This window comes from Bubalus kerabau, chromosome 14 (assembly GCF_029407905.1).
Source record: "Bubalus kerabau isolate K-KA32 ecotype Philippines breed swamp buffalo chromosome 14, PCC_UOA_SB_1v2, whole genome shotgun sequence".
In the NCBI taxonomy this organism is placed as follows: Eukaryota; Metazoa; Chordata; class Mammalia; order Artiodactyla; family Bovidae; genus Bubalus; species Bubalus kerabau.
In genome coordinates, this window is record NC_073637.1 from 83287054 (window position 1) to 83314423 (window position 27370).

General features: G+C 43.1%; 1 protein-coding gene across 2 annotated transcripts; it reads left to right on the forward strand.

The window, feature by feature from the left end:
* The first annotated feature begins 1757 nt into the window (after nucleotides 1-1757).
* Nucleotides 1758-24852, forward strand: IMPA1 (inositol monophosphatase 1). Of its 2 annotated transcripts, XM_055546761.1 has the most exons (9): nucleotides 1758-1896; nucleotides 4735-4797; nucleotides 5170-5303; nucleotides 7051-7155; nucleotides 8408-8453; nucleotides 10772-10880; nucleotides 14264-14372; nucleotides 22060-22211; nucleotides 23277-24852. In XM_055546761.1, the coding sequence occupies exons 2-9, from the start codon at nucleotides 4735-4737 to the stop codon at nucleotides 23390-23392; spliced, it is 834 nt and encodes a 277-aa protein (XP_055402736.1). In that variant the 5' UTR covers nucleotides 1758-1896; the 3' UTR covers nucleotides 23393-24852. The 2 variants fall into 2 exon arrangements, 1 of the variants encoding a protein (XP_055402736.1); XR_008702432.1 differs by lacking the exon at nucleotides 14264-14372.
* Nucleotides 24853-27370: the final 2518 nt, after the last annotated feature.

The window sequence follows — 27370 nt, forward strand, 5'->3', positions numbered from 1 at the left end:
TTCATTGGAAGGACTGATGCTGAAGTGGAAATTCCAATACTTTGGCCACCTGATGTGAAGAAATGACTCATTTGAAAAGACCCTAATGCTGGGAAAGATTGAAGGCGAGAGGAGAAGGGGATGACAGAGGATGAGATGGTTGTGGCATCACCAACTCAATGGACATGCATTTGGGTAAGCTCTGGGAGTTGGTGATGGACAGGGAGGCCTGGCGTGCTGAGGTTCATGGGGTCACAAAGAGTCAAGACACCACTGAGCAACTGAACTGAACTGATACACCATCCTGAGCTAAGGAATGGGATGGGTCCTGGAAGCTTCCAAGGATAGGCAAATGATAAGAAGAAAAGCAGATGTTTGGTAATTAGATATTTGCCCTACCATATAGATGGGCCCTTTAGATAAAGTATATCTCCAGTAATAAACTGTTTTCTGAGAAAACCCCCCAATTTAAATTCTTCTAGGTAGTTAAGGGAGGGACAGTAATTTCTCTTGCATTCACCAGGTCTCAGTTGCCTTTAGCTCAAAATAATCCTCTTGCAAAAGTGGAACATTTGGAAGAGGCTCCTTATGAATCCCTATAACATGCAAACATATAGTGTAGGTTTACACAGCATCAGTTCAGTCATGTCCGACTCTTTGTGATCCCATGGACTGCAGCACGCCAGGCCTCCCTGTCCATCACCAACTTGCAGAGCTTACTCAAACTCCTGTCCATTGAGTTGGTGATGCCATCCAACCGTCTCACCCTTCTCTCGCCTTCAATCCTTCCCAGCATCAGAGTCTTTTCCAGTGAGTCAGTTCTTCACATCAGGTGGCCAATGTATTGGAGCTTCAGCATCAGTCCTTCTAATGAATATTCAGGACTGATTTCCTTTAGGATTGACTGGTTATCTCCTTGCAGTCCAAGGGACTTTCAATAGTCTCCAACACCACAGTTCAAAAGCATCAGTTCTTTGGGGCTCAGCTTTCTTTATAGTCCAACTCTCACATCCATACATGACTACTGGAAAGACCATAGCCTTGACTAGATGGATCTTTGTTGGCAAAGTGATGTCTCTGCTTTTAAATATGCTGTCTAGATTGGTCATAGCTTTTCTTCCAAGGAGCAAGCGTCTTTTAATTTCATGGCTGCAGTCACCATCTGCAGTGATTTTGGAGCCCAAAAGCATAAAGTCTCTCACTGTTTCCACTGTTCCCCCATCTATTTGCCATGAAGTGATGGGACCAGATGCCGTGATCTTCCTTTTCTGAATGTTGAGTTTTAGGCCAACGTTTTCACTCTCTTTCACTTTCACTCAGCATGCAGCTGCTGCTAAGTCGCCTCACTCGTGTTGGACTCTGTGCGACCCCATGGACTGCAGCCCACCAGGCTCCTCCGTCCATAGAATTTTCCAGACAAGAGTACTGCAGTGGGCTGCCACTGCCTTCATGCAACATGGGTTTAACAAATGAAAGTTGAAAAGCTAGAGACATACCTCCAGTTTGTGTTTTGTCAAAAGAGTAGTATGGAATAAAAAGGAGAAAGAAATGGAAATAGGAAAACTGGAAGGAATGAAAAACGCGAGAGATGGCAAAATAGAAGAGAGGAATTTTCTTTTAATTACAGACAAATGTATGGGCAGGAGAAAGAAGCACAGATGAAAGAGAAGGTGCAGCCCCGGAAGGCCTAGGCAGGGCGGGGCGGCCCCGGCAGACCTGAGCCGCGGCGCTGGGGGCTGGGGGCTGGGGGCTGGGCGCAGGGGTGAGCGGGGTGGGCGGGGCGTGAGCAGGCCCCGCCCAGGGGCGGGCCGCGGGCGCGGGCCTTCCTGTCGGGCGGCCGCGCTCGCTCCCCTCTCGCTGCCCTCTCGCTGCGGAAGCGCCGCGCGTCTGACAGGCTGGTGCGCCCGCCGCCCTGAGGTGAGCCCGGTCTCCTGCTGCACTTGGGCGGGCGTGGGGTCGGCTGGCGCCTGCGGCCCCGGACAGCGGGTCGGGGGGGTGGGCTCGGCCGGGGCCACCCGGCGCGGAGGCCTCGGTCGAGCGGTTGAGGGCCCGGGACGGCCCCCGCACCGCGGGGCCTCTGAGCGGCGCGTGCGGGGTGACCCACTGGCTCTCGTCCCGCCGGTCCCGGAGGCCCGGTCCGTGTCCGGGGCGGGCGGTCCCCGCCAGCCCCCGACCGCGTGTCGCGCTTCCGCGGACGGGCGGCAGGAGGCGGCGAGCGGGGCAGAGACGCCCGCCGCGCCTCGGGGGTTCGTCTCCGAGCAGGCGGAGGCGGACTACGGTGCTGCCTTTGGGCTTGTTGTGAGACTGGTTGAAGGCGAAGGCGCGCACACAGCGGGGCACAGTGTGGGGAAGACCCCCGGGTGCCCAGGGCTGACGCACGGCGGCCCGTGGGCTTCCAGGCGCGGCGGCCTCCTCAGAGGTCCGTCAGAGGCGGCGCTCGGGGGCTGCCCGCTCACGGAACTTACGTGTGGGTATCTGCAGGCCGTGCCTCTCTTTTGAGGTCAGGATCGTGTGTTCAGCGGCCTGATGGACCTCGCCTTTTGCTTCACAAAGGCTCCTCACGCTCTCCTAATTAAACTTTCGATCTCCCCACCTCCTACCCAGATCTCAGATTTGACTCTCTTCTATCGTTCCATGCTGCGGTTAATGTCACGTTATCCATTTACTTGCCTAAGTGGGAAACCTGGGCCTCGTTAAACTCTCCCCCGCCCTCAAGCCCCGTATGCACTCTATTGCCGAGTGCCCTCACCTTTTCCTCCCAGAGCCGTTTCCCTACCGTCGGTTCCTCCCTCCACCCTCCCGTCCCTTGTCCTGCAGCCCCCATGTAATGATTCCTCATGGCTCCCAAATCGAAGTCATGCCTCTAAGGGGTGATCATCATGGCATGACCCCCAGCCACATCCCTCCTCCTGTTCCTCTTCATCTCCGAGCTGTCGTGTCACTTAGGCCTTTTGGTTCCTCTTCACGTACCGGGAGTCCTGCAGTTGAGTTAGTCCTTCAAATCTTGGTTGAATCGTGTTCTTAGGGAAATGACATCTGGTACCTAAGACCAGGTCAGTGTTCTCTGTTAGGTGCTTCTCATTGAATAAATACTCAGTGCATAGCTCTCGAATGATTAAACAAGTACAGCCTCTGGGTGGAGAATCCCCAAAAGAAAGGGTAACGGTTGAAATGAGCCTGGAAGAATTGGTAGGAGTTACACATATCAGTGCTGTGAGAAGGGGGAGATGTGAGTGGCTTATGCACAGTTTCCCGCTAGAAAGCAGATTCACCGTGAGAACATCCAGTTCTGTTGAAGCCTAGAAGAAGGGAACGGGAGTAAGAATGAAAAGAAGATCTTAGAAACAATTCTTGAACTGCTCTGAGTAACTCAAAAAGTGGCTTCCTTCTAAAATCATTTAAATGCTTATATTAAGAAACAGGCTCCCCACGTGGCTCAGTGGGAAAAGAACCTGCCCGCCAGGCAGACGTTGCAGGAGACCCTGGATCGATCCCTGGGTCCGGAAGATCCCCTGGAGAAGGAAATGGCAACCCATTCCAGTACTCTTGCCTGGAGAACCCCATGGGCAGAGGAGCCTGGCGGGCTACAGTCCATGGGGTTGCAAAGAGTCGGACACGACTGAGCACGCATGCATATAATATATATATATATTAAGAAGAAACAGCTAGCAGAAACAGCTCAAAGTATCTGTCTTTTGCCCCCACCCCCACTCCCTCTCCTCCCCATTCAGATACTGTGAGCACCATGATTGGGATTTCAGACCAGTCTCCAGGGTGAAATTCTGTCAGTTATTCTCAACTGTAAAGATTACACAATTAGGGTTGCTTTATAAATGATGCCACACATTTCTGACTCTGACAGCTTAAAAGGCTTCACTGTCCTAGGTACAGATTTTAGAATGTGGTTAAGCCTGTGGTGAGTTATTTTAGTCTTCTCTGCGAAAGTCAGTGGAAAGTTGGACAGTTCAGAAGACAAAACTGTTTTATTTTTTGTCCTCTCTGAAACCTGCAGCAATTCCTTTTTAGCTTTATACATTTTTTTAGTCCTGGAATTTTCTTCCCTCAGAATGTCACAGTGGAAAGAGCAGTGGACTTTCAATTCAGAATTGAGTTCAAATTCTAGTTGTGTCATCTGTCTATAAAACCTTGGGCAAATTAGTTATATTCACTGAGCTTTAAGTTCTTCATCTTTACAATCTCTTTAAAAATAATTTTACATGTGCAAAGCACCATACTGCCTGATACTCAGTTAGTGCTTTCTCCCCCTTCCCTTTAAAACTTCTTTAATTTCCATCCATGGTCAGTTGAATCCATGGATTCCAAAACTGCAGATACTGAGGGCTGACTGTTCCCTGTATTCTTTTTCTAATTTTTACTTTATTCTTAAACCCAAATATGCATCTATCTTTTAGAATATTTCTTGTGTCATTTCTTCTCCGTTCCTCAAATGATTGTTGTTTTTTAAAGTGTGATATGGTATGGGCCCTTTGAGAAACACTTTCATAGAGTACTTTTTGTTATGAAAATGTTTCTACAATAGAAGTGAATGAAGCTAGGTTAAAAATGTTTCTTAATGGACCTGTGAATGAATATTGAAAAAAAAAAAAAATGAATTCTAGAATCAGGAAGGAGGGTGAATCCTGAATGGAAGTATTTTGCAAATTGAGATGTTTTTGTGAACAAACTTCTGTAATTAAGACTTTGTAAGCAATTTGTAACTGCTTTGTCTTTGTATGTGTTGAATCTGTTGAGAAGATGGCTGATCCTTGGCAGGAATGCATGGATTATGCAGTAACCCTGGCAGGACAAGCTGGAGAGGTACGAACTGAAATCTCAGCCACGATGTGATGGATGTGGGCAGTATGTGGTTGTCTTCTTAAACAAAACATGTATTTTTATTGATCTGGATTTGTTTTCAATTTACTTAATGGGTGAATACTTCCATTTTATGTCATTAAACATTTTGTAATAACGGTTGTGTATCTAAAATGGCTGTAAGATTCTATGGTTTTATACGTAGAAAGTCGTAACCACTAAGGGTTTATTTTATATACATTGTGGTAAGAAATATTTAAGAATACCATTCCAGACAGATTGATTGTTTCAAATCATTTCTATTATTCATCTTTTAATTCGATTTAAAATGACTTATATGCTTTTCTTATTTGCTTACCAAAAAAATCTTTTTAGGTGGTTCGTGAAGCGCTCAAGAATGAAATGAATATTATGGTTAAAAGTTCTCCGGCTGATTTGGTAACTGCTACTGACCAAAAAGTTGAAAAAATGCTTATCACATCCATAAAGGAAAAGTATCCATCTCACAGGTACTGCTTATGTCAGTTTCGTGTGATAAAAATGAAATCTAGGTTGGTCTCCAAGATTTTGCCTTTAGACTCAGAAATTGACTGTGCTTAATTTAAGCTGAACTGGAATTTATTTGGAGGGTGTCAGAATCCCTGAGAGTAGGACTGAGCAACCAGCGAGGAAGGCAGAGCTGGTCAGGGTTGGGTCAGGGTTGGGTCAGGGTTAGGCGCCATCGTTCAGAAGCTGCTGGTGGCCTCACTCCTGACTGTTCTCTTTGGATGTCTTACCCCATTAGCTCAAGGTTACAAATCGTGGGCAAAAACATCCCTTGCTGAACTTAGGGGTTTTTTCCCCCTAAGCTCAAACTTCCAGGGAGCAGTGAACAGGGGATATTTGGATTCCTTTATAGAAAGAGGAGTGTTGGATGCTGGGAAGTTAATGTGACAAATGTCTGTCATGGAGAAGATTTGAAAGTTCAGTTTTAGTCTCTACATTGCAAACATTTTTAGGTGCTAAAGAAGTGGTAGCTTTGAGTTTGAGAGAAAATACTAAAATCTGTCTCTCTTACGGGCATAGAAATACAACTGAAATATTGTCATCATTTTAAAGTTTTAACATTGTCATTCGCCAGTTCTTCTTGATCATGCCATCAGCCTTTCCTGGTATTTCAGCCACTGAGGAGAAAAAAATATTATTTAAAGCTGCATATGCTTTCTCTCAGTAAAAAGGTTTATAGCTAAGAGAAAAAGACATAAAAGAAATTCATGGTAATGCTTATTAGGACTTTTCAGTTTTGAATAAAGGACATAAATTATAACAAAGAAAGTAGGAAAGGGAAGAAGAAATCCTATGAATTCAGACACCATTTACAGAGTTTGCCTGACATTTACTGCACAGTATGTTTTAGGAATGCATATTGATAACAGTAATTTTGGTGGGTGATTTTCTTTCTCTTTAACTTATTTCATGTTCTCTGTATTATCTGTTGCTGCATAGCAAGTTACTCTTTAAACACTTAACAGCTCTAGATAACATAGAGTTTTCTAGGATCAGGAATATGGGAGTAGCTGGAGAGCGTGGTTCTGGCAAGGGTCTCGTAGAGTCACAGGCACACTGTGGGTCTCCTCAAGGCTCAGCCGGGGCTGAAGGGCCTGTTCGCTTGTGGCTGTTGGTGGCCTCGGTTCCTCGTGGCTTGCCTGCTGGCAGCTTCCTCCAGTTTCCTCACCACGCGGGCCCCTCCACAGAGCGGCTCACGGTGTGGTGAGTGGCTTCGCCTAGGAAGCAGAGGGGAGGGGAAGGGGGCAGAAATAGAGTGAATAAGACGAAACCTCAGTGTCGTTCTGTCAAAGAGTTTTCAGAATTGCACGTTGTCACGTACACTTTGTTCTTTTGGCTAGAAATGAGTCTCTAAGTCCAAATTCACACTCAAGGCAGGGACATTAAGCTCTACCTCTTGAAGACAGGGTTATGAGAGAATTGGTAGACTTAAACCTCCACATTTCCTTAGTAAGTTATCATCTGCAATAAAAGCCTTTTTCAGCGTGTCTCTTTTCTTATCTTGATAATACATTTGAGAATTTTGAATTCTGTCATCTTTCACATGACTTGTTCTGGGGGAAATAAAATTTTCTCACTTTGATCTGTCTGAAGGAAAAACAATAGAAAAGTGTAGTTGTGTAGACTTTTGTTATGTTTTATAGTAGACTAAAAGTTTGAAAATTGTTGAAAACAGTATAAAGATTCAGAATTTGTCATATTTGCTTTTAGTTTCATTGGTGAGGAATCTGTGGCAGCTGGGGAAAAAAGTATCTTAACCGACAACCCTACATGGATCATTGACCCTATTGATGGAACAACTAACTTTGTACATGGGTATGTTTTTAAAATTTTAATATTGTAATTACTGTTTGTATATTAACTGAATGGACTGTTCAATATAGTTTTCATAATCACATATACTTTAGAGAATTCTGTGATTGTAAAATATGTTATGTATAGTTTTCATCAGCTGTGGATGAGGTAATGAACGATTAATGTTATAGACATGCGCAGTCAAGTGCCCTGTTCACTGTTCTTTTCCTCATTGTTGAAACCACATAAAAATGTATGCAAGCAACATTGCTGCTTTGAAATCAATTAAGGAACTGACTAACTCAGTACTAGTGTGTGCCTTTATAGAATGCATTTAATCCAGGAGAAAAAACTGTTAAAAAGAACATGAGTTTAGAATGTGTGACCTTGTGACCTTGGGCAAGTTACTTAATCTTTTTAAGCTGCAGTTTTATTTTTTTCATTCTCTAAAATGGGCACACTGATGGTACCTGCCTCATAGGATTGTTTATGGGACCTAATGAGTTGTACATTTATATAAAAACTTAATATAGTGCCTGGCACAAAGTAAGTATGTAATTCAGTATATGCTGAGAAGAATATGTTAAAAAAAAAAAATATATATATATATATACATACACACACACAAATTAAGTATGTAAGTCCAGATATATAGAAGAAAGCCTGATGGAATTAAGAGTTTCAACAAGTAGCCGAGTTTGGTGGGATGACACGTAATTGTTATGTTTGAAGTTGCCGTATGTGGCTGTACGTATCTTTACGAATAGAACTGTTAAAGCCATAAAGCTAAGAGGTAGGATCTATGTATGATGGAATGTTAGTGCAGAAAGATGCTCATGATATGAGGTAACATACAGAAGATTATAGTACAGTGGATAGTATGATCCCATTTTTGTTGACATTTAAGCTATATTCGTGGAACTTGGCATTCCAAAAGTATAGAAAGGCATGCGGTGCCAAGTGGCCTTCCCACTTCCAACCCCAGCTTCTCAGAGCCCATTTCTGGAGGCAGCTATTGTTATCAGTTTCTTGTGAATCCTTTCAGAGATGTCTCCTGCCTGGAGGAGCGTTATGCGTGTATGCATCTGTGTATTCTCCCCCACAACCCCCAACCCCTGCACTTACACAGAGAACTGCATGTTGTATACACAGTTCTGGGGAGGGATGAGACTGTTCACAGGAAAAAAATTGTAAGCAGTTATATTATGAAAACAAGTTTGTTGAAAAGAAGTTCTATCTTGGTAAATTTGTGTTTTTTGTTTTTTTTTTTAAGATTTCCTTTTGTAGCTGTTTCAATTGGCTTTGTGGTAAATAAAAAGGTATGTTGTTTAAATTTATGGTTGGTAGAATGCCTTGCTCTCATTTTCTGAGAAAGAGTAAATGAGTCTCTGTAATAAATTTAGGTTTGTCTCTATTCAATATATGTAGCTGCATTATTTTGAAATAAAATACAAACCTGCTAAACTTGTTATGATACTTTTTTCCAGTGAAGAAAATATAATGTCTTCCAAGAAGATTTTACAAGGAAAAAATATGCACAAGTAACTGAAATACAATTCAGTATTTAATCACCATTATATATGTGAATATGATAGGAATTGATGTAGGATCTGAAATGTGTAATGGAAGAGTTGGGTGCTGAGCTAGGAATGCTTTAGTAGACATTTTAGTGAAGGGAAAGACCAGGAAGTGGTAGGGGCCAAGTATGATGAGAAAATACAGAGTATATTCAGGAACCTAAATACTTGCTGTATTTAAAGCCCAGTAGAGTACACTCTACACCTGTTGCATTTCCATGCTATTTGAGTATTTGGGCGCAGCGAATCTTGAGCGCCCAACTTGCCCGGCACCTGCCCGCTGCCCAAACCCACCTGGAGCCACGGAGGCGCGGTCGACCGGAGCGCCTCAGCCCCACCCCTTTGCCCTACCGAGGCGCCCCCCTTGTCCCCACGCCGCCCGCCAAGAAAATTTTAAAAAAAAAAAAAAAAGAATGTTTACTAATACCTTACGTAACTGTCTTCAAGGAGCTTGCGATATATTTGATCAACATGTACACAAAAGAGTTAAGAAAACCCTGAAAATAAAAACATAAATTAGTGCAAACGAAATCTTAGGCACAGGATTGTATTCATCAGTGAGAACCTTCAAAAGGAGATAAGTGAGCATTTCTCTTATCATCAGTTCTGGGCTGTTGAATTCCCAGTTCAGTGCAAAAGTTAGATGTCGAACTATGAAAAAATTTTTAAAAACTACTCTAAGAACATGAAGAGGGTATAACACCTCCTGCCAGCAGCGGTTTGAGGAAATCTTCATAATAAATAGAAGGGATCTTAGAATTTGGTCATGTGAGTTGGGTCATGTTGGGAATTTTCCAGGTAAAGAAGAAAAGGAAAGCATTTTAATCAGAAAGAACAGTTTGGGGACGAGCAGGATGTGTATGGGCGACAGTGAGATGTTCATTGTGCGTGAAACTCTGGAAATGGTTGGAGAAAAACTGGTGAGGTGAGCTCGCTGTGGTCAGGCTGTGAGGCACTGTGGCCTGTCTGTGCTGGAACACTTAGTGGCTTCGAGGTGGTTGGAAATCAGGAGAGGTTTTTCAGTGCAGAGTGCCAGATAATTCCAGCAACATTAGAGGTCACACCAGAGGGGTGGGTAGTTCTGAGCTGAGATGGAGGTGGTGAGAATAACTGAAGAAATGGCCAAAATCAGGAAGTGTTTTCAAGATAAAATTGACTCATGGGGAAGGACTGAGGCGTGCGTGATCAGGTAGCAAGTGAGTGTGGCCTCTTTGGCTGAAGTTCTGCATGCCTAGGTTCCGAAGCACAGTCCTAACCTGTGTTGATGGGGTTGGTAGGAGCCACACATAGAGGGACCAGAAAGAAAAACCTGTCAGAATCGAGAGAGCTAAAAGGGAATTGGAAGAAAAGGAAAAGTGAAAACCCCTGAGACACACAACTGTTGGGGGTTAGGCAGAGAAGAAAGTCAGAAAAAAAGTGACCCTAAGAGAGATCGGAGGTAGGAGGACACCACCAGGAACACAGAGTACGGGCTTAACTGTTGGTGGTCCGCAGCCTCCAGGTCTTCGGAGAAGACGTTTGGTCCGTAAGAGTCCATTCATGATCTCTTTGCAGGGAGTTTCAAGAGATGCATGGTCAGAGCAGAAGCCAGATTGTAATGTAGAAAGAGAATGAGAGACGCAAAGTCTCGACCACTCTGTGGCAATGAGGAGAAATGGAGAAGGTAATGAAGGCTTGGTGAGGGAGGGCCACTGTGGCGAGAAAGTACCAGAACCAAAGCCCAAGAGGCAGGGAGCCGTTGATGGAGCAGTGTTTCAGAGAAGGATTCACCTTAGAAAACAGGGAAGATTGCCTTCATCTGAGGTGGGAAGGAAAGAGGTCAAAACGTATGCCCCGAGTTTGGAAACTGATGGGAGGGGAGTCAGGGTTCAGACCTGATGAGCTCTTCCTCGACTCGGTTGGGAATTAGCATTTTACATAGTCTACGGTCTAACCGTGGTCTAATCATATGTTAAAAACATTAACATACCACATATTCTTGCTGCTTTCTTAGAAAAAGTATTGATTGAATGAAGAAAAATACTCAGGTTTGGTAAAGAAAGCTTGCGTTCCTTCCACAGATGGAGTTTGGAATTGTGTACAGTTGCCTGGAGGATAAGATGTACACTGGCCGGAAAGGAAAAGGTGCCTTTTGTAATGGTCAAAAACTACAGGTTTCACACCAAGAAGGTAGGTTTACCCTCTAATTTTTGGTGTGATTCATACCATGTACTCGTATGGTAACCTTAGAGCTCTCCAAGTGTTACTGACTCATAAGTGTGTCTGTTTTCTCTGTACTTTCTCATCGTGACCGCGGTTGTGGATGTGGTCGTGGAGGCTGGGGAGGCAAGGGCAGTGGAGCAGATGGTGTGTACACGGGGCTCCGGCAAGGGCAGTGGAGCAGACGGTGTGTACACGGGGCTCCGGCAAGGGCAGTGGAGCAGACGGTGTGTACACGGGGCTCCAGCTTTGTCAGGGGACCTGGAGGAGCCAGAGTGCCTCCCAGCCTCACCGCGGTATTGGGTCACTGCTTCAGCCCCTGCGTCTCAGATTCTTTCTAGAATTCCTCTGCTCTGATGCCATTGGGACTAGTTATTAGTAAATTGAAAGGGAAAAGGCCCTTCAAGTTGGGAATCATTAAAAATGAGACATAAAGCTATTAAATATATAGGATGGTAAACAGCACCTTTCTACTGTATAGCGCAGAGAACTATATTCAGGGTCCCATGGTAAACCATGATGGAAAAGAATACGAAAAAGAATACCTAGATATGTGTGTGTATATATGTGTGTGTATATGTGTGTGTGTATATATGTGTGTGTATATATAAAGCTATAACTGAATCACTTTGCTGTACAACAGAAACTAACACAACATAGTAAATCAACTATACTTCAATACATTTTTTTATTTTATTTTTATTTATTTATTTTAATTTTAAACATTCATATCTTATTCATTTCTAAATGTCAAGAGTTATCAGTAAGACTTGAAAACACTTTAAAAACAAGTCCTTGGTCACCTCCAAATTATCCTTGGTGACCTTAACATCCCTCTGGCCATAGTCTTGGGATAGAGGGCATATAAAAAGTCACCATAATACATTTTTCTTAAATGAGGCATAAAACTTTTTGTAACGAGCTTAGTGATTGGCCTTTTAAGTCTGCTTTCTCTGGGATGGCTCCCTGGGTTTTGGAGGCGCTTACCTTCCCTAAAGCAGTCCCAACATTCCCACAGTTTACACTTGTAGATTCGTTTCTTTTCTCCTTTTTTCAGATTCTTTTACGTGCAGCAAAAACTTGAGAATCCTCCTCCGCTTTTATAATATTTCTCCTCAGGCACTTAATTTGAGGGCAGATTTTGAATTTGTTTTCTTTTTATTGAACTCTAAGACCCCAGAGATTAGAAGATACATCCTAATTCTTGAGATGTTAACGTGAAACAAATGTGCATTTTAGAACTGAAGGAATGTGGCAGCTTTCATAGAAAGAAGTCTTTCCCCTTTTCTGTTATTTTATCTCACTTAAACAGGTTATGTGATTGTTAGAAGAGTTCACAGTTATAAACAAGGCTCAGAACAAGGTGGTGGGCATACATCTCAGCTGTGGGTGGAGATGAAGTGTGAGGTGTCCCAAGAGTAGCCTGTGAGCCAGGAGGGTTGAGTGTGTCGTGAGCGTTGGTCACGATGTTTCAAAGAGAAAATGGAAAATACAGGATAATTTGTCAAGTTAGTAAATGGAGGTCAGATGATTTATTTTAATTTTATTGGCGTATAGTTGATTTACAGTGTGTTGATTTCTGCTATACAGCAAAGTGGTTCCACTGTACATATTTGTATTGTTTCCCATATTCTTTTCCATTGTGGTTGATCACAGGATCTTGAGCGTGGCTCACTGTGCTGTACAGTAGGGCCTTGTTTATCTGTTCTATATGTAGTAGCTTGTGTTCTCCAATCCCAAACTCCCAGTCCTCCCTGCCCCACCCTTCTCCCCTTGGGCGACCCCAAAGCCTTTCTCTGTGTCTGAGCCTGCTTCTGCTTCACAGGTTTATTTATGTGCCATGTTTTAGACTCCACGTGTAAGCAACGCCTTATGATGTCTGTCTTTCTCTCTCTCACTTCTCTTAGTATGATAACCTCTAGGCTCATCCATGTAGCTGCAGATGGCAGTATTTTGCGGTCGAGCAGTATCCCCTTGTGTATATGTACCACATCCGCTTTACCCACTCATCTGTTGATGGGCATTTAGGTTGCTTCCATATCGTGGCTGTTGTAAATAGTGCTGCAGTGCATGCAGGAGTGCATGTATCTTTTCAAATTGCAGTTTTGTGTGGATATACGTCCAGCTAGATCATATGGCAACTCCATTTTTAGTATTCTGAAGAACCTCTGTAATATTTTCCATAGTGCTTACACCTGTTTACCTTTCTACCAACAGTCAGTCAGTCTAGTCAGTCAGTTCATTCACTTAGTCGTGTGCAACTCTTTGAGACCCCATGGACTGCAGCACGCCAGGCCTCCCTGTCCATCACCAACTCCCGGAGTTCACTCAGACTCATGTCCTTTGAGTCAGTGAAGCCATCCAACCATCTCATCCTTTGTCATCCCCTTCTCCTCCCGCCTTCAATCTTTCCCAGCATCAGTGTCTTTTCCAATGAGTCAGTTCTTCGCATCAGGTGGTCAAAGTATTAGAGTTTCAGCTTCAGCATCAGTCCTTCCCATGAACACCCAGGACTGATCTCCTTCAGGATGGACTGGTTGGATCTCCTTGCAGTCCAAGGGACTCTCAAGAGTCTTCTCCAACACCACAGTTCAAAAGCATCAATTCTTTGGGGCTCAGCTTTCTTTTAAGTCCAACTCTCACATCCATACATGACTACTGGAAAAACCATAGCCTTGACTAGATGGACCTTTGTTGGCAAAGTGATATCTCAGCTTTTTATTATGCTATCTAGGTTTGTCATAGCTTTCCTTCCAAGGAGCAAGCATCTTTTAATTTCATGGCTGCAGTCACCATCTGCAGTAATCTTGGAGCCTAAAAAAATAAAGTCTCACAGTTTCCATTGTTTCCCTATCTATTTGCCATGAAGTGATAGGACCGGATGCTATGATCTTAATTTTTTGAATATTGAGTTTTAAGCCAACTTTTTCACTCTTCTCTTTCACTTTCATCAAAAGGCTCTTTAGTTTTTCTTCACTTAACAGTGGTACGATTTAGTTTTAATTTTTGTTTTATTTCAAATCTATATATAAATTATTTCTAAATTCTACTTTTTAAAAAAATATATAAGGCATTGGTGGCTAAATGTATCATGCGTGTAGCCAAACTGGTTATATTCTGCACTTTTGGGGAGGTAGTCTAAGAAGCTAGACGCCTTTTGATGATCATAAAAATGATGATAAAATGACTAGAAGAGAAGAAAAGTTCATAAATATTTAAAGCCTTAGAAAGAAAGAAATATTCAACTAGAAAGAAGGATAAAATTGTCCAATTTGGTGAGCTTCAAGTGTCGAATTTTTTTATCAGGTTCTTATTGATAAACTGTAGTAATTATTTGAAACTTTTTCTTTTAGATATTACCAAATCTCTCTTGGTGACAGAGTTGGGCTCTTCCAGAACACCAGAGACTGTGAGAATTATTCTTTCTAATATAGAAAGGCTTCTTTGCCTTCCCATCCATGGGTAAGCTCTCTTCACTTTATCCCTAAAGTTGAACATTCTATTATATTAATGCTATAGATAATTTGACATCCTAAGGAATGAATTTTTATTTAGAAATGAACTTTTAATTAATAGACATGGAGTCAGTACCATAATTCTAATTTTAAAATGTGATTTTTAAAACTGTTATTTGAAAATAATTTGAAATTTTAAAAAATTTGCAGAAATAAAAACCTATAAGAAATAGCAGTATGCAGTTAAAAACCTATAAGAAACAATTCAGCTATTGTTAACATTGTACCCCTTGCTTTATCATTTTCTCACTCCTTCTTCTCTGTCTTTTTCTTTGTGTATGTGTGTGTGTTTGTGTAAATATTCTCCTTTTTTTCCCCTCAACTATTTCATGGTAAATTACTTAGTGTGTGGCTCTTTATCCCTAAATAATTCAGTTTGTTATTTCCTAAGAATAGGCATATTCTCTTCCATAATCACAGTACAACTATTGACTTCATAATTTTATCTATCCATACATACTTAGTTTTGTCAGTTGATCTAACTATGTCGTCTATAGCATTTTTTTCCTCCAGGGCAAGATTCAGTCTAGGGTTAGCTTTACATTTGGTTGTCATGTCTATTTCACTGCCTTTAATCTGGAACATTTCCGTAGCCTAAGCGTTACCCACTTTCTCTGAGTTTTCAAGTTATTTGCACAAGGTATGCAAGGTAGACTCACAGTTTATTTCTGGCCTGTCTGTATCAGTAGTTTTCTTCCCCCCTTATCACTTCTTATTTTATGTTATTTCTTCTTCTTTTTTAAAAATCTTGATTAAATTACTTGGCAGTTTGTCAGTTTTTTTTTTTCAAAGAAAGAGCCAGGATTTTGATTATTAATCTGGTCTGCTGTCTTTATCCTCCCTGCTTTATTATTTTCATCATTGTGCTTTCTTGTCATTCATTTTGTTGTTTCCTGTTTTTTTTTTTCCTTTTTAAGTAGAGAATTTATTTTTATGCTTTGATTTTTATTGAGGTGAGTATTTAGGCTTGAGTTTTTATCTGATTGCTGCTTTAAATGTATCTCACAGATTGTGATGTGTTTTCATTGCAGTTATTTTTCTGGTAACTTCTGTTTGTATTTCCCCTTTTACCCAAGAGTTGTATTAAACTTCCATGGGGAAATGCTTTTTGTGCTTTCTTAGTTTTGTTTTTTAATTTGTAGTTTTATTGCATTATAATAAATATATTTTATGGAGCTTTATGTTTCCTTTGTGCCCAGTATATGATCAGTTTTTGTGGAACTTCTATATGCACTGGAAAAAAGTACATTTTGTACTTTGATGTTTGGGCTTGAAATCTACTTTGACATCAGAATTGCAGTCCCTGCTCTTCTCATTGTTTCCATTTGTCTGGTTAATCTTTGTCCACCTTTATTTTTAGTGTTTTTGAAATCAGTGCATTTTAAGTGCACCTCTTGAATACAGCATAGAGTGGAGTTTTGCTCTATAATCAATTTGAAAATCTTTTCTTTTTAATAAAAAAGTTAGGCTTGTTCATTTATTTATATGACCGTTTTGTTTGGTCTCAATTTTGTATTATGCTGTAATTGTATTGTGATAGTGTATCCTCTTTTTTCTCTTTTTCTATTTATAAAAGTTTCAATTTTATTCTCATGGGTTTCTTTTATATTAAAACTCTTTATAATGCCCTTAATATTCTCTTTTCTTACTTAACCGTTCTGTTAGTTCTGTAAAGACTCCAGAACTGCTTAGCTTCCGCCTGTTGGCTATATAACATTCAGTGATTTTACTCTGCTTTTCTCTTTTTCTCTCCCTCTTAATCTAGTTTTTTTTTTTTTTTTAAGTTGCATTCTTTCTAGTTTGTCGGGCATATTATTACTACGTATTGTTTCACCCATAGTCCCATCCTGTGGTCTTAGTTTTTCCTTTATAAAATGGTCACTGTCTTGTGACGTTTTCCTGGTGTCAAAAGTTCAGAAATAATAGAAGTAAAACCATTGAATCACTGAATTCAATATTTATTGTGCACACACCAAAAAGATACTTTGCAAACCAGGAACACCCAGACCAAAACATGGGATGAGGCTCAGCCATGTGTTGTTATAAAGCAGCTTATACAGTGAGAAGACAGTGACTACTTATTCTTCAAAACGATTGGCTATAATAGAGTTTTCTTAAATGACAGGGAATTGATTAGTGGTTAACTCATATCTACCTTGAGAAACAATTGAAGGTTTGCTTGTAATTTTCAGAAGCATAAGCAAGGGATGATCCAGGTCTAGTTACTTTTGCAAAATGTGCTAAATTAAGCTTTGTTTTCATGACTAAACTGATTTGGTCTGCTCAGGGAATTTTCAAAACTGGTCTCTGTTTTTTGCTTTAACACCTATCACCTTTGGATTGGTGAAGCTCATCCTCTAGTAGATTCCGTGGGAAGGGCACCTGTGCATGGTATGCCATGATTTCTGGCATATTCCAAACTGTTTTCCTATGGTCTTGAAACTCCAAGGCTTGGCTGAATAGAACATCCTTAGTGAAAGAAAGTATGAAGAATATTTCTTTAAAAATGCTATTTCACTGTTGCTTTGCTTTGTATGTTGTTTTTGAGAAATCTGGTGCCAGTCTGATTTTATTGGCTTTTAAATTATTTCATGTTTTGTTTGGAGTCTCTGAGACATTTTTGTTTTCTTTTAATCTTTCATGGCTGACACTTTTATAAGGGTATATCTTGGAATTCTTAGAGTTGCTTGTGTGGGATGGTTTTCTCCCTTTAATTGGTAGATTAATGTCTCTTTTCTTTTTTTTCTGGCAAGTTTTCTTGAATTTTAAATATTAGTTCACTTATGCTGTTTTCATTTTCTTCTTCAAAGACACCAGCAGGAACATTCAACCTCCTTTGTATCTTCTCTTCTGTTACTTTCTCCCTGGCCCTTTTTACTTTTACTGTTTTTTTTTCTCACTGCCCTTTTTCAAGTTTTCATTTGCATCTGTTCTCTTTAAGGGTACCTTGTGATTCAGTCTTAATTTCTGATAAAGTTTTGTCTTTTTTTATTCCCCTTCATTTCTGAGTTCTATTATCTCTTATATTATTTTATCCTTCTTTTATTTTGTTCACTTCTGGGCTTACTTTTCCTTTTGCAGAGCAACTTTATCAGCCAGAAAAAACCCAAACACTTAATTATTGATGATGTTTGATGTTTCACTGTAGCTACGTGCGGCCGTGTCTGCTTCTTTCTGTCTCTGTTCACTTGGTGATCTGGGTTCCTGGTTTCAGTTCTTCTTCCGTTAGTTCTGTTCTTCTGTGTAGTTTCTGTTATGAATCTCTGTTAGGTGTAGGAGGCGGGGATTGGCATGTCATTTTCTCTTGCATTTCTCAGGGTTTTTCATTTCTTTTACTTTTTAAAGACTTATTTATTTATTTCTGGCTGTGCTGGGTCTTCGTTGCTGTGCTCAGGCTTTCTCTAGTTGTGGCGAGTGGGGGCTGCTCTCCACGGTGGGCCACAGGCTCTGGGGCACACGGGCTCAGTAGCTGTGGTTCATGGGCTCAGTAGCTGTGGCTCTCGGGCTCAGTGGCTGTGGCTCTCGGGCTCAGTGGCTGTGGCTCTCGGGCTCAGTGGCTGTGGCTCTCGGGCTCAGTGGCTGGGGCTCTCGGGCTCAGTGGCAGTGGCTCTCGGGCTCAGTGGCGGTGGCTCTCGGGCTCAGTAGCTGGGGCTCTCGGGCTCAGTAGCGGTGGCTCTCGGGCTCAGTGGCTGGGGCTCTCGGGCTCAGTGGCTGTGGCTCTCGGGCTCAGTGGCTGTGGCTCTCGGGCTCAGTGGCGGTGGCTCTCGGGCTCAGTGGCTGTGGCTCTCGGGCTCAGTGGCTGTGGCTCTCGGGCTCAGTGGCGGTGGCTCTCGGGCTCAGTGGCTGTGGCTCTCGGGCTCAGTGGCTGGGGCTCTCGGGCTCAGTGGCTGTGGCTCTCGGGCTCAGTGGCTGTGGCTCTCGGGCTCAGTGGCTGTGGCTCTCGGGCTCAGTGGCTGTGGCTCTCGGGCTCAGTGGCTGTGGCTCTCGGGCTCAGTGGCTGGGGCTCTCGGGCTCAGTGGCTGTGGCTCTCGGGCTCAGTGGCTGTGGCTCTCGGGCTCAGTGGCTGTGGCTCACGGGCTCTGGAATGTGGGTCAGTAGTTGTGGTTTCCAGGCTTAGCTGCTCCGTGGCGTGTGGGGTCTTCCCAGACCAGGGATTGAACCCGCATACCATGTATTGGCAGGTGGATTCTTTACCACTAGATAACCAGGGAAGCTCACCACTTCCTTTATTTTATGTTGAAGTATAATTGTATATTAATTGTAAGTGAGATTAATGAGGCAAAGTAAATCATTACGGATCAATTTCCTTTTTTTAATTTTTTGGGATTCATTTAATGAAATGCACTATGTTTGTTTACTTCAATGATGTTTCTTTTGTGTTGCTTTAGGGAATGATTTGATCATGACATGCTCCTCTTTTGAGGCCCTCTAATCTGCTAGGCCCTCTGCTGGGCGCTTTGCTTCTGTTGTTTCTAATCATTGCAGCCGTAGCCAAGTTGGTTATCCCCATTTCGATGACAAGAAGACTAAAACTTGAAGAAGAAACTTCTTTCAAAATTACAGCTTTTAAGCAGCTGAGCAGGGGAGCAAACTCAAAGCTTTGTGATTCTGAAGATAGATTCTTCTTAGCACTGCTGCTGCTGCTGCTGCTAAGTTGCTTCAGTCGTGTCCGACTCTGTGCGACGCCATGGACTGCAGCCCACCAGGCTTCTCTGTCCATGGGATTCTCCAGGCAAGAACCACCCTAACTGTAAAGGAGGATCAGACTAACACAGGGTTCAGACAGAACACATTTGCAAAATCTAGGCCACAGTCTCAGTTGTTTGGTGATTAAGTACTATCTTTAGTAATACTTACCCATAAAAGAATATACTTACTGATCAAAAGACCTCTTGCCAGAGAGCTGTTGAGATACATCAGAAGTAGACAGAAGCATTGCATCTAGCGTTGGTCTTCCAGCCCAGGAAGACCATTCTATTCCGTGTCTGAATAGAATGCCAAGAGATGATTTGTGGAAGATCTTGGTATTTTCTTTCTATGATGTGAGATATGAACTATCACATATCCCCTGAGAAAGTGGGGAAAGTGCACCATTCTTGATAACTGAAAAAAGCCATAATGTTAATTTGGGTTTATATATCTATGGACATTTTTGGAATTGCTAGTTCTTAATTTTGATATATAATAAAACTGTAGGCAGTAAAATGTATTTAAAAATCAAGGGCATCATGTAATTCTGGTCCTTTTTTGTTGTTAAACTGTTTTCGCATGAAGGTTGTACTAGGCACAGTACTAGTTTATATTTATTTTTTAATTTTTTTTTTTTGCCATTGCTTCTTTTTTAATTTTAATTTTATTGGAGTATAGTTGATTCACAGTGTTGTGTTAGTTTCAGGTGTATAGCAAAGTGATTCAGTTATGCACACTCATATTCGTTCTTTTTTAGATTCTTTTCTCATATGGGTTATCCAGAATATTGAGTAGACTTCGCTGTGCTAGACAGTAGGCCCTTGTTGGTTGTCTGTCTTACGTACAGTGGCGTGTGCTCATCTCAGCCCTGATTGATCCCTCCCCCATGTTTCCCCTGTGGACTGTAAGCTTGCTTTCAGTATCTGTCTGTTTCTGTTTTGTAAGTTCATTTGTCTCAATTTTTTAAAATTAGATTCCACGTATCATACAATATCACTGACGTGGAATCCTTTTATTTCTTAAAAAATAATGAAGGGTCTCAGTGAACAGACCTGACTGCTTTATTTTCAGAGGACTTCCCTGGTGGCTTAGAGGGTAAAGCGTCTGCCCACAATGCGGCAGACCTGGATTCGACCCCTGGGTTGGGAAGATCCCCTGGAGAAGGAAATGACTACCCACTCCAGTATTCTGGCCTGGAGAATTCCATGGAGAGTCAGACAAGACTAAGTGATTTTCACTTTCACTTTCAAACAATTAAAAAAAGAACTTTGAGTAAAAACCATTTGAAAGCAGTTAATTTACAGACATGACAATTCCTTTTTCTTAAATACTTCAGTGTGTATATTTTTGATAAAAGGGACATATGCTAAGATAACCACAACACAGTTATAAAAATCAGGAAATTAGCTTTGATATATTGTCTAATATAGTGACAATTAAATTTTGAAAGAATTCTAATCCAAGCTCCAAGCCAGAATCATATGCTGCACTTTAAGTGTTATTCTCATCAAGCTTTTTTAAGATTTATATAATTTGGCTGTGCTAGGTCTTGGTTGTGGCAGTGGGGGCTGCTCTGCACGGGGGTGCGGGGGCTCCTCCCTGCAGGGCCTCCTCTGGTCCGGGCGCACAGTCCCCCTCACGGGTGAAGAAGTTGCAGCTCCCAGGCTCTAGAGCCCTGGCTCAGTAGTTGTGGTGCTTGGGCTTAGTTGCTCTTTGGCACGTGGGGTCTTCCCGGACCAAGGATCGAACCTGTATCCCTGCACTGGCAGGCGGATTCTTTACCACTGAACCAGCAGGGAAGCCCTCAGCAGTGCCTTTTAATCTAGAACAGGTGCTTAGCCTTTATCTTTTATGACCTTGACATTTTTGAAAACTGTAGGGTGGTTGCTTTACAGCACGCCTTTTGATTTGAGTTTGTTGGTTTCCTCTTGATTAGATTTGAGTTATGCATTTTTGGCAGGAATGCAACAGAAGTACTGTTATGTCCTCTTCCTCAGTGCATTCTGTCAGGAGACACGGGGACCTTTGTTCCATTGTGTGTGTTGCTCAGTCGTGTCCAACTCTTTGTGACCCCATGGACTGTAGCCCACCAGGCTCCTCTGTCCATGGGATTCTCCAGGCAAGAACACTGCAGCGAGCTGTCATGCCCTCCTCCAGGGAATCCCCCGACCCAGGGATGAACCCAGGTCTCTTGCATTGCAGGCGGATTCTTTACCAGCTGAGCCACCAGGGACACCCTTTGTCCCATTACTGGATGCTAACTTTGATCACTTGGTAGTGATCTTGCCATCTTTTCCATCATAATTATTATGTATCTTATAGGGAGATACTCTGATGTGTAAATATCAATCATTTTAGCATTTATTGATGATTCTTTCCTGCATCAGTTATTATTATAATGGCTGATAAAGTGATGTCTGTACTTACCCTAACTTGGTATATTTCCGAGGACGAGGTTCAGTGAGAAGCAGATGTGAAGCAGGCCTCGCGGGCAGGCCTCGGTGCCAGCAGAGCCCAGCAGGGCTGTCACCTCCTGGGCACACGCGCCGATGCCCGCGCCGCTGGGGGTGGCCAGGGCGCACTTGCACGGAACTCCTACAGACTCCTTGTGTTGTGGGGCTCTCGTCCCTGGGTTTAGATCACAGTGACAAGGCATGCATGCCATGGTGGCAGAATTAATGCATTTTCTTCAGTGTTTTTCTTCCCAAAGTATCATCATTTTAATGTTTATCTTACACATGATTGCTTTGTTAGGCTTCATTCTGTCATTTATATAGTATATCATGATAATTAGGATTTACATATTTTGATTTTAAATTTAAGTACCACCTTTTTCTTTTTAACAGTCTGTGGATTGGTTCAAGTGATCTCAGTCCACACTTGAAACTGCAGCTAAGGAGGAATGCCTTATTTGAAGAATTATTTTTCCCCGTTTTGTCTGTTAGGATCCGGGGTGTTGGAACAGCAGCTCTGAACATGTGCCTGGTGGCCGCTGGGGCTGCGGACGCATATTATGAAATGGGGATCCACTGCTGGGATGTTGCAGGCGCCGGCATCATTGTGACTGAAGCTGGCGGAGTGCTCCTGGATGTCACAGGTAAAACTGCGGAACAGGAAGGCGTTGTTTTCTTTCCATACCTATGGGACTGTCCTCCAAATATGGCAGTTTTTTTTAGATGTATCTTTTAATGTTTCCCTTTAATATTTTTTTCAATGTTTACACCTCAGCTCTTCAGGCAACACAAACCATGTAATTTTCTGCAGAATCAAAATAGCAGATATTGGGAGACAGAGGCAAAAATGAGAAGCTAATGGTAGTGTACAATTAATAATAATAAATGGCTAAGCCTCTTCAGGGCTTCCCTGGTGGCTCAGCTGGTAAAGAATCCGCCTGCAATGCAGGTTCAATCCCTGGGTTGGAAGGATTCCCCTGGAGAAGGGAAAGGCTACCCACTCCAGTATTCTGGCCTGGAGAATTCCAAGGACTGTATAGTCCATGAGGTCACAAAGAGTCACACATGACCGAGCAACTTTCACTCTCACTCTCAAGCCTCTTCAACTGTGAGTACCAGGAACTCTTGAGAGGCTGTAGAAAAAGTGTAGAAAGGCACCGGATCTGAGGTCGTACCAAGATCCCTTTGAGTGGTGACCGTGGTGGCAGCTGAGTATGGGCTTCCTCCACCATCACTTTCTGCCTTGGCCCTGGGGGAGTTACATACTTTCTCTGCACTGATGATGACATGTTTAAAAGTAAAGAGTGAGCCTGGGTTAAAACAGTTTACCAGCAGTCTGGGAGAAAAGCAGCAAAGAATTAAGGAGGTGGGCAGGAGAGTAGTGTGCAAATCCCTGGCCTCGGGTTTTCTGTCGAGAGGTTCCAAACATTAAAGAGGCAGTGAGAGTAATGAAAGCAAGAGTGGAGCACATCAAAGGAGAAAGATGGCGGTGCAGACCCGCACTCCCTTCAAAACGGGTTTCTAAAAGATGCTTAGAAACTCATTATGTACTAGCAAAGCTTAGACATTCTGGTTATGACACAGTGTAGTTTTTTTTCAAGATAATAGAAAATTTTAAATGTTATGATCAACCATAGTTTACACTGTTATGCTTGTTTTATAGAAATTATTTTTTACAAGATATAACTATTTTCCATTTTTGATTTTAGGTGGACCATTTGATTTGATGTCACGAAGAGTAATTGCTTCAAGCAATAAAACATTAGCAGAAAGGATAGCCAAAGAAATTCAGATAATACCTCTTCAAAGAGATGATGAAGATTAACTCCGACGGCTTCACACATTCAATCACAGTTGCGTCTCTCCAGGTTTTCTGATGCATTCATGGTGTTACAAAATTCAGGACTTCTGTTTCACTTGAATAATATGATTGGTGTAAATTGCTTTCCGCGTCCATATTTAAAAACTACAACTTGTTCTGTGTTTTACTAAGAGTAGGTGTGCAGGAGTGGATGAAACAGTCCATTGTTTTCAAAATGTCTGTGTGGTAAGAATGTCCTCTGAGAAAGTACGCAGGCCGTTGGTGAGACAGGTTATCACGTCAACTGAAATAGCCAGTTAGCAATTTAGAGTTTCTAAGTATTTATGAGCCTGTGAAATTTTGACTTACTATTTCTGTGGATATGCATTCCTAATGAGATGGTTAACTTTTTGGAAAAATTTTTTTTTTAGTTTCAAAAGCCATAGTAAATTAAATTTGTAAGAAGTGTATAATGAATACTACCAAGACCAAGATTTCTTTCTCTGCAGAAAACCTTGCTTTATTCATCAGTGTAGCACCCAGCATGGTACCTGTCAAATAGGAGGCGATCCAAAAAGCAGCATCGGAAGAGTGATATTCTGAAGGCAGGAATTCCTAGTTGCTACAGAAAGTAATGAGCTGATCGCTCTGTGATTTTACTTCAGGTTTGGACGTAAGAACTATCTGGTCATCCTTTTTATATTTCACACTACCGTTCCTGCTCACATTTCATATTACCATGCCATTCCAGCGACTGCACCGAACAGAGCTCGCCTCGCCACTGTCGGGCTGTGCTTTTAAGTGTTCAGTGGCCGCAGTTAGAGCAGAGGAGAGCCCAGCGAGCCAGAGGCGCCATCCTCGCGCCCGCGTGGGGCCGCGTGTGTCGGTTTCCTCTTGCACAGAACACGCGGTCCGCAGGCCTAGTAGCGTCCAGTGGGGCCTGCTTATTGTGGCGCGGTTCTGGGGTCAGGAGTTCCGGCACCTTAGCGAGCATCCTGTCCCGAGGGGCTTCCGTGAGCTTGCAGTCGAGACGTTGAATGGAGCTGGAGTATCTCAGAGTCCGACGGGGCTGAAGCTCCTCCTCAGTCTCGCTTGTGTGGCTGGTGGCGGCAGCTCCTTGCTGTCTGGCGGCCGGAGGGTTGCCTTCCTCTCCATCTTCGTAGCTGAGTGTCCTCATCGCCTGGCGACGGCCTTCCCCCGGAAGTGAACCGGGAGCGGAGCCAAGCAGGAAACGGCTGTGTCTCTTGTAACCTAGTCTGTGAAGTATCACCATCACTTCCATTCTTTTCTGTTCGATAGATGTGACTCTTTAAGTCAGCCACACTCAAAGGCTGGGAAATTCCCCGAATAGATAGCATCATTCTAGAATTATCTCTCTTGAGCTCCAGACTCATGCTTCCAGAGGCCAAGTGAACTCTCTCTCAATGTGTGGAAGATGTCTCATACTGAACGTGTCTCCAAATAAACTCAATCCATGCTCCCTCTGTTCCTCTTACATTTCTCTCTTAGTGAATAGCGTTTACCCAGGCAGACAGACGGTACTTTCACCCTCCCCTGCCTCTCGCCTCCTACACGCAGGTGGCCATCAGTCGTGTTCGGATGTACAAGAAAGTCTCTCTGGAAGTTTCCTCCAGTTCCGCATCTCCATTGCAACACGTGGACAGTCACCTCCTGAGTTATTACAGGAGTCGGGTCACTAGAGCCCCCTCCAGTCTCGCCTCCACGCCAACACCCAGATTTCTCACTTAAAATCTAATCACTCACATAAATATGAAAAAAAAAAAAAGGACTTCTGTGGTGGTCCGGTGGTTAAGAATCTCCAAGTCCCCTTGCAATTCAGGGAACTCGGGTTCAAGCCCTGCTCGGGGAGCCAAGATCCCCCCTGTTGTCTGGCAGCAAGTCCACAACCAGAGAGACTCCTGCCCACAGTGACAGAGGAGCCCAGGTGAGATCCCCCTGCTGTGGGGCAGTGAGGTCCACTAGAGAGATGCCTGCCCGCAGCGACAGAGGGGCCTGTGTGCTCGACTGAGACCCAGCTAAGATCCCCCTGCTGTGGGGCAGCTCAGTCCACAGGTAGAGGGATGCCTGCCCGCAGCAACAGAGGGGCCTGCGTGCTGCAACTGAGACAGCGCAGCTGCAGAAAGCATGTTCTCAGATCCAGTCCCTCCCCAGGCAAGGATCCTGGGGTGGAAGCCCATGTAACATACACCTGGGCTTCCCTGTGGCTCAGTCAACAAAGAAGCCGCCTGCAGTGCAGGAGACCCGGGTTCGACTGGGCGGGGAAGGTCCCGGAGGAGGAGGTGGAAGGTGGAAGCACTCCAGTGTTCTGGCCTGGGGAATCGCACGGTCAGAGGAGCCTGGTGGGCTGCAGCTACGGTTGCAAGAGCAACTACTACTCACCAGATTGAATTTATCTCTGATCCATCATTTCCAACATGCGAACCTGAATCCCTCACTGATGGCCGCTTTCTTGCACCGTTGGACTCCTGTACTCGCTCCTTCCAGCTGCTTTTGGCCAAAGCCCCACAGGCAGTCTGTGACCAAGCCACCACCAGAAAGTGCCAGAGTACGCCTCCAACCCAAGCTTCATCTGCCTGGAATCCCCTCCTCCTACCAGACTCAGCCTCCAAAACATAAGCCAAAGGTCACCGCCTCTCCACCCCTTTGGCTCACCTCTTTAGGATTGTATGCAAACCCGTATTGAATTTGTCTCAGTGAGTAAGAGTTTTTGTTTGTATGTCTCTATCCCCACAATACTCTGAGCTCTTTGGGAGCAAGGATCATGAGTAAGTCAGTTTTCTGACTGTCAAGCAGTAAATGTCAATATTTTGGTGGGGAAAAACAATTGGTATGTATTAATTATTTTTTAAGAGAATGGGTTTTATTTATTCAGCCATAGTTTGTTCTTTTATGAGTGATTGTTTTCTGGAGAAAGTAGAATCTTTTTAGTTCTGAGTGGATAAATTTGGCTTAAAGAACCGAGTGTCTGCATTTCAGAATTCCCCGCGTGTCTATTTGCTGAAGACCCCCTCCCCTCTGTCCTCTGCGCTGGCAGAAAATGGCCACTAGGGGGCACCATAGTTACGTTCACGTTATTCGCTGAGACGTGATTAACTTCAGGGCAAAGGCCAGTTTTGAAAACAAAAAGCTCTTTTATGACCCACGGTTGTTTAGCTATGCATGACTTTTGAAAGAAAATTAACATTTAAACTTCCTACCCCTTATCTCCATTCTTCATGCCACTCAGAAATCCTTCCACCAACAGTCATATTTGGAATGTTTGCTAAGAAAACTCAACTCCCCATTTTCCCTCTACCTCCAGCAAATTCTTCACTGAACAAAACATTATCTCCAACTCTACACAAACCAGTTTGACAGAAAATATCGAAGATAGAACATTTTCAACCAGCATTTATTAGGAGGCAGGCACTGTGCTGAGGCGTACATAGGTAGGGGGAAGTAACTAAGAGTTGGTACATAGCTAGTTTGTCTATTTATAACCTAAGGTGAAAAAAAGGAACTTTGGGCATTTTAAAGAGGTAACAGCACAGAAGAATAAGTGTGCAAATAAAGCAGCAGTGCAAGCACTCGGAAACAACTGGGTCCACTCGCTGGGCTCCGGGGAGGGCTCAGGGGAGGGCTTAGCAGGACTTAGGGGAGGAGAAAGCCAATTTAGGGTTTTGGGGGGGTTTTGGGCCATGCTGTGTGGCTTGTGGGATCTTAGTTCGATGACCAGGGGTCAAACCCATGCCTCCTGCTTTGGGAGCTTGGAGTCTCAACAACTGGACTGGCGGGGAAGTCCTGAGTAAGCCAATTTAGGAAGAGCAAATACAAAAAAAATTTAAAAGAACAAGTTTCTTTTAAACTTGCATAAGTTTCTACTATTGATGGCCTATTCTAAACAAAACAGTCAATCTTGCATAAAAATGTGCTAAGTGGAAGAAGAAATCCCCAAGGTCTCTATTTAAAGAGGTATGATGGTTGAGGGACTAACTAGTAAAT

What these genes read in the sequence shown, in the direction of transcription:
- IMPA1 (XM_055546761.1), top strand. Translation starts at nt 4,735, where the DNA reads ATGGCTGATCCTTGGCAGGAATGCATGGATTATGCAGTAACCCTGGCA. An exon ending in GAAAAGTATCCATCTCACAG is followed by an intron (nt 5,304 to 7,050) that starts GTACTGCTTATG and finishes ATTTGCTTTTAG; the next exon opens with TTTCATTGGTGAGGAATCTG. An exon ending in ACAACTAACTTTGTACATGG is followed by an intron (nt 7,156 to 8,407) that starts GTATGTTTTTAA and finishes TTTTTTTTTAAG; the next exon opens with ATTTCCTTTTGTAGCTGTTT.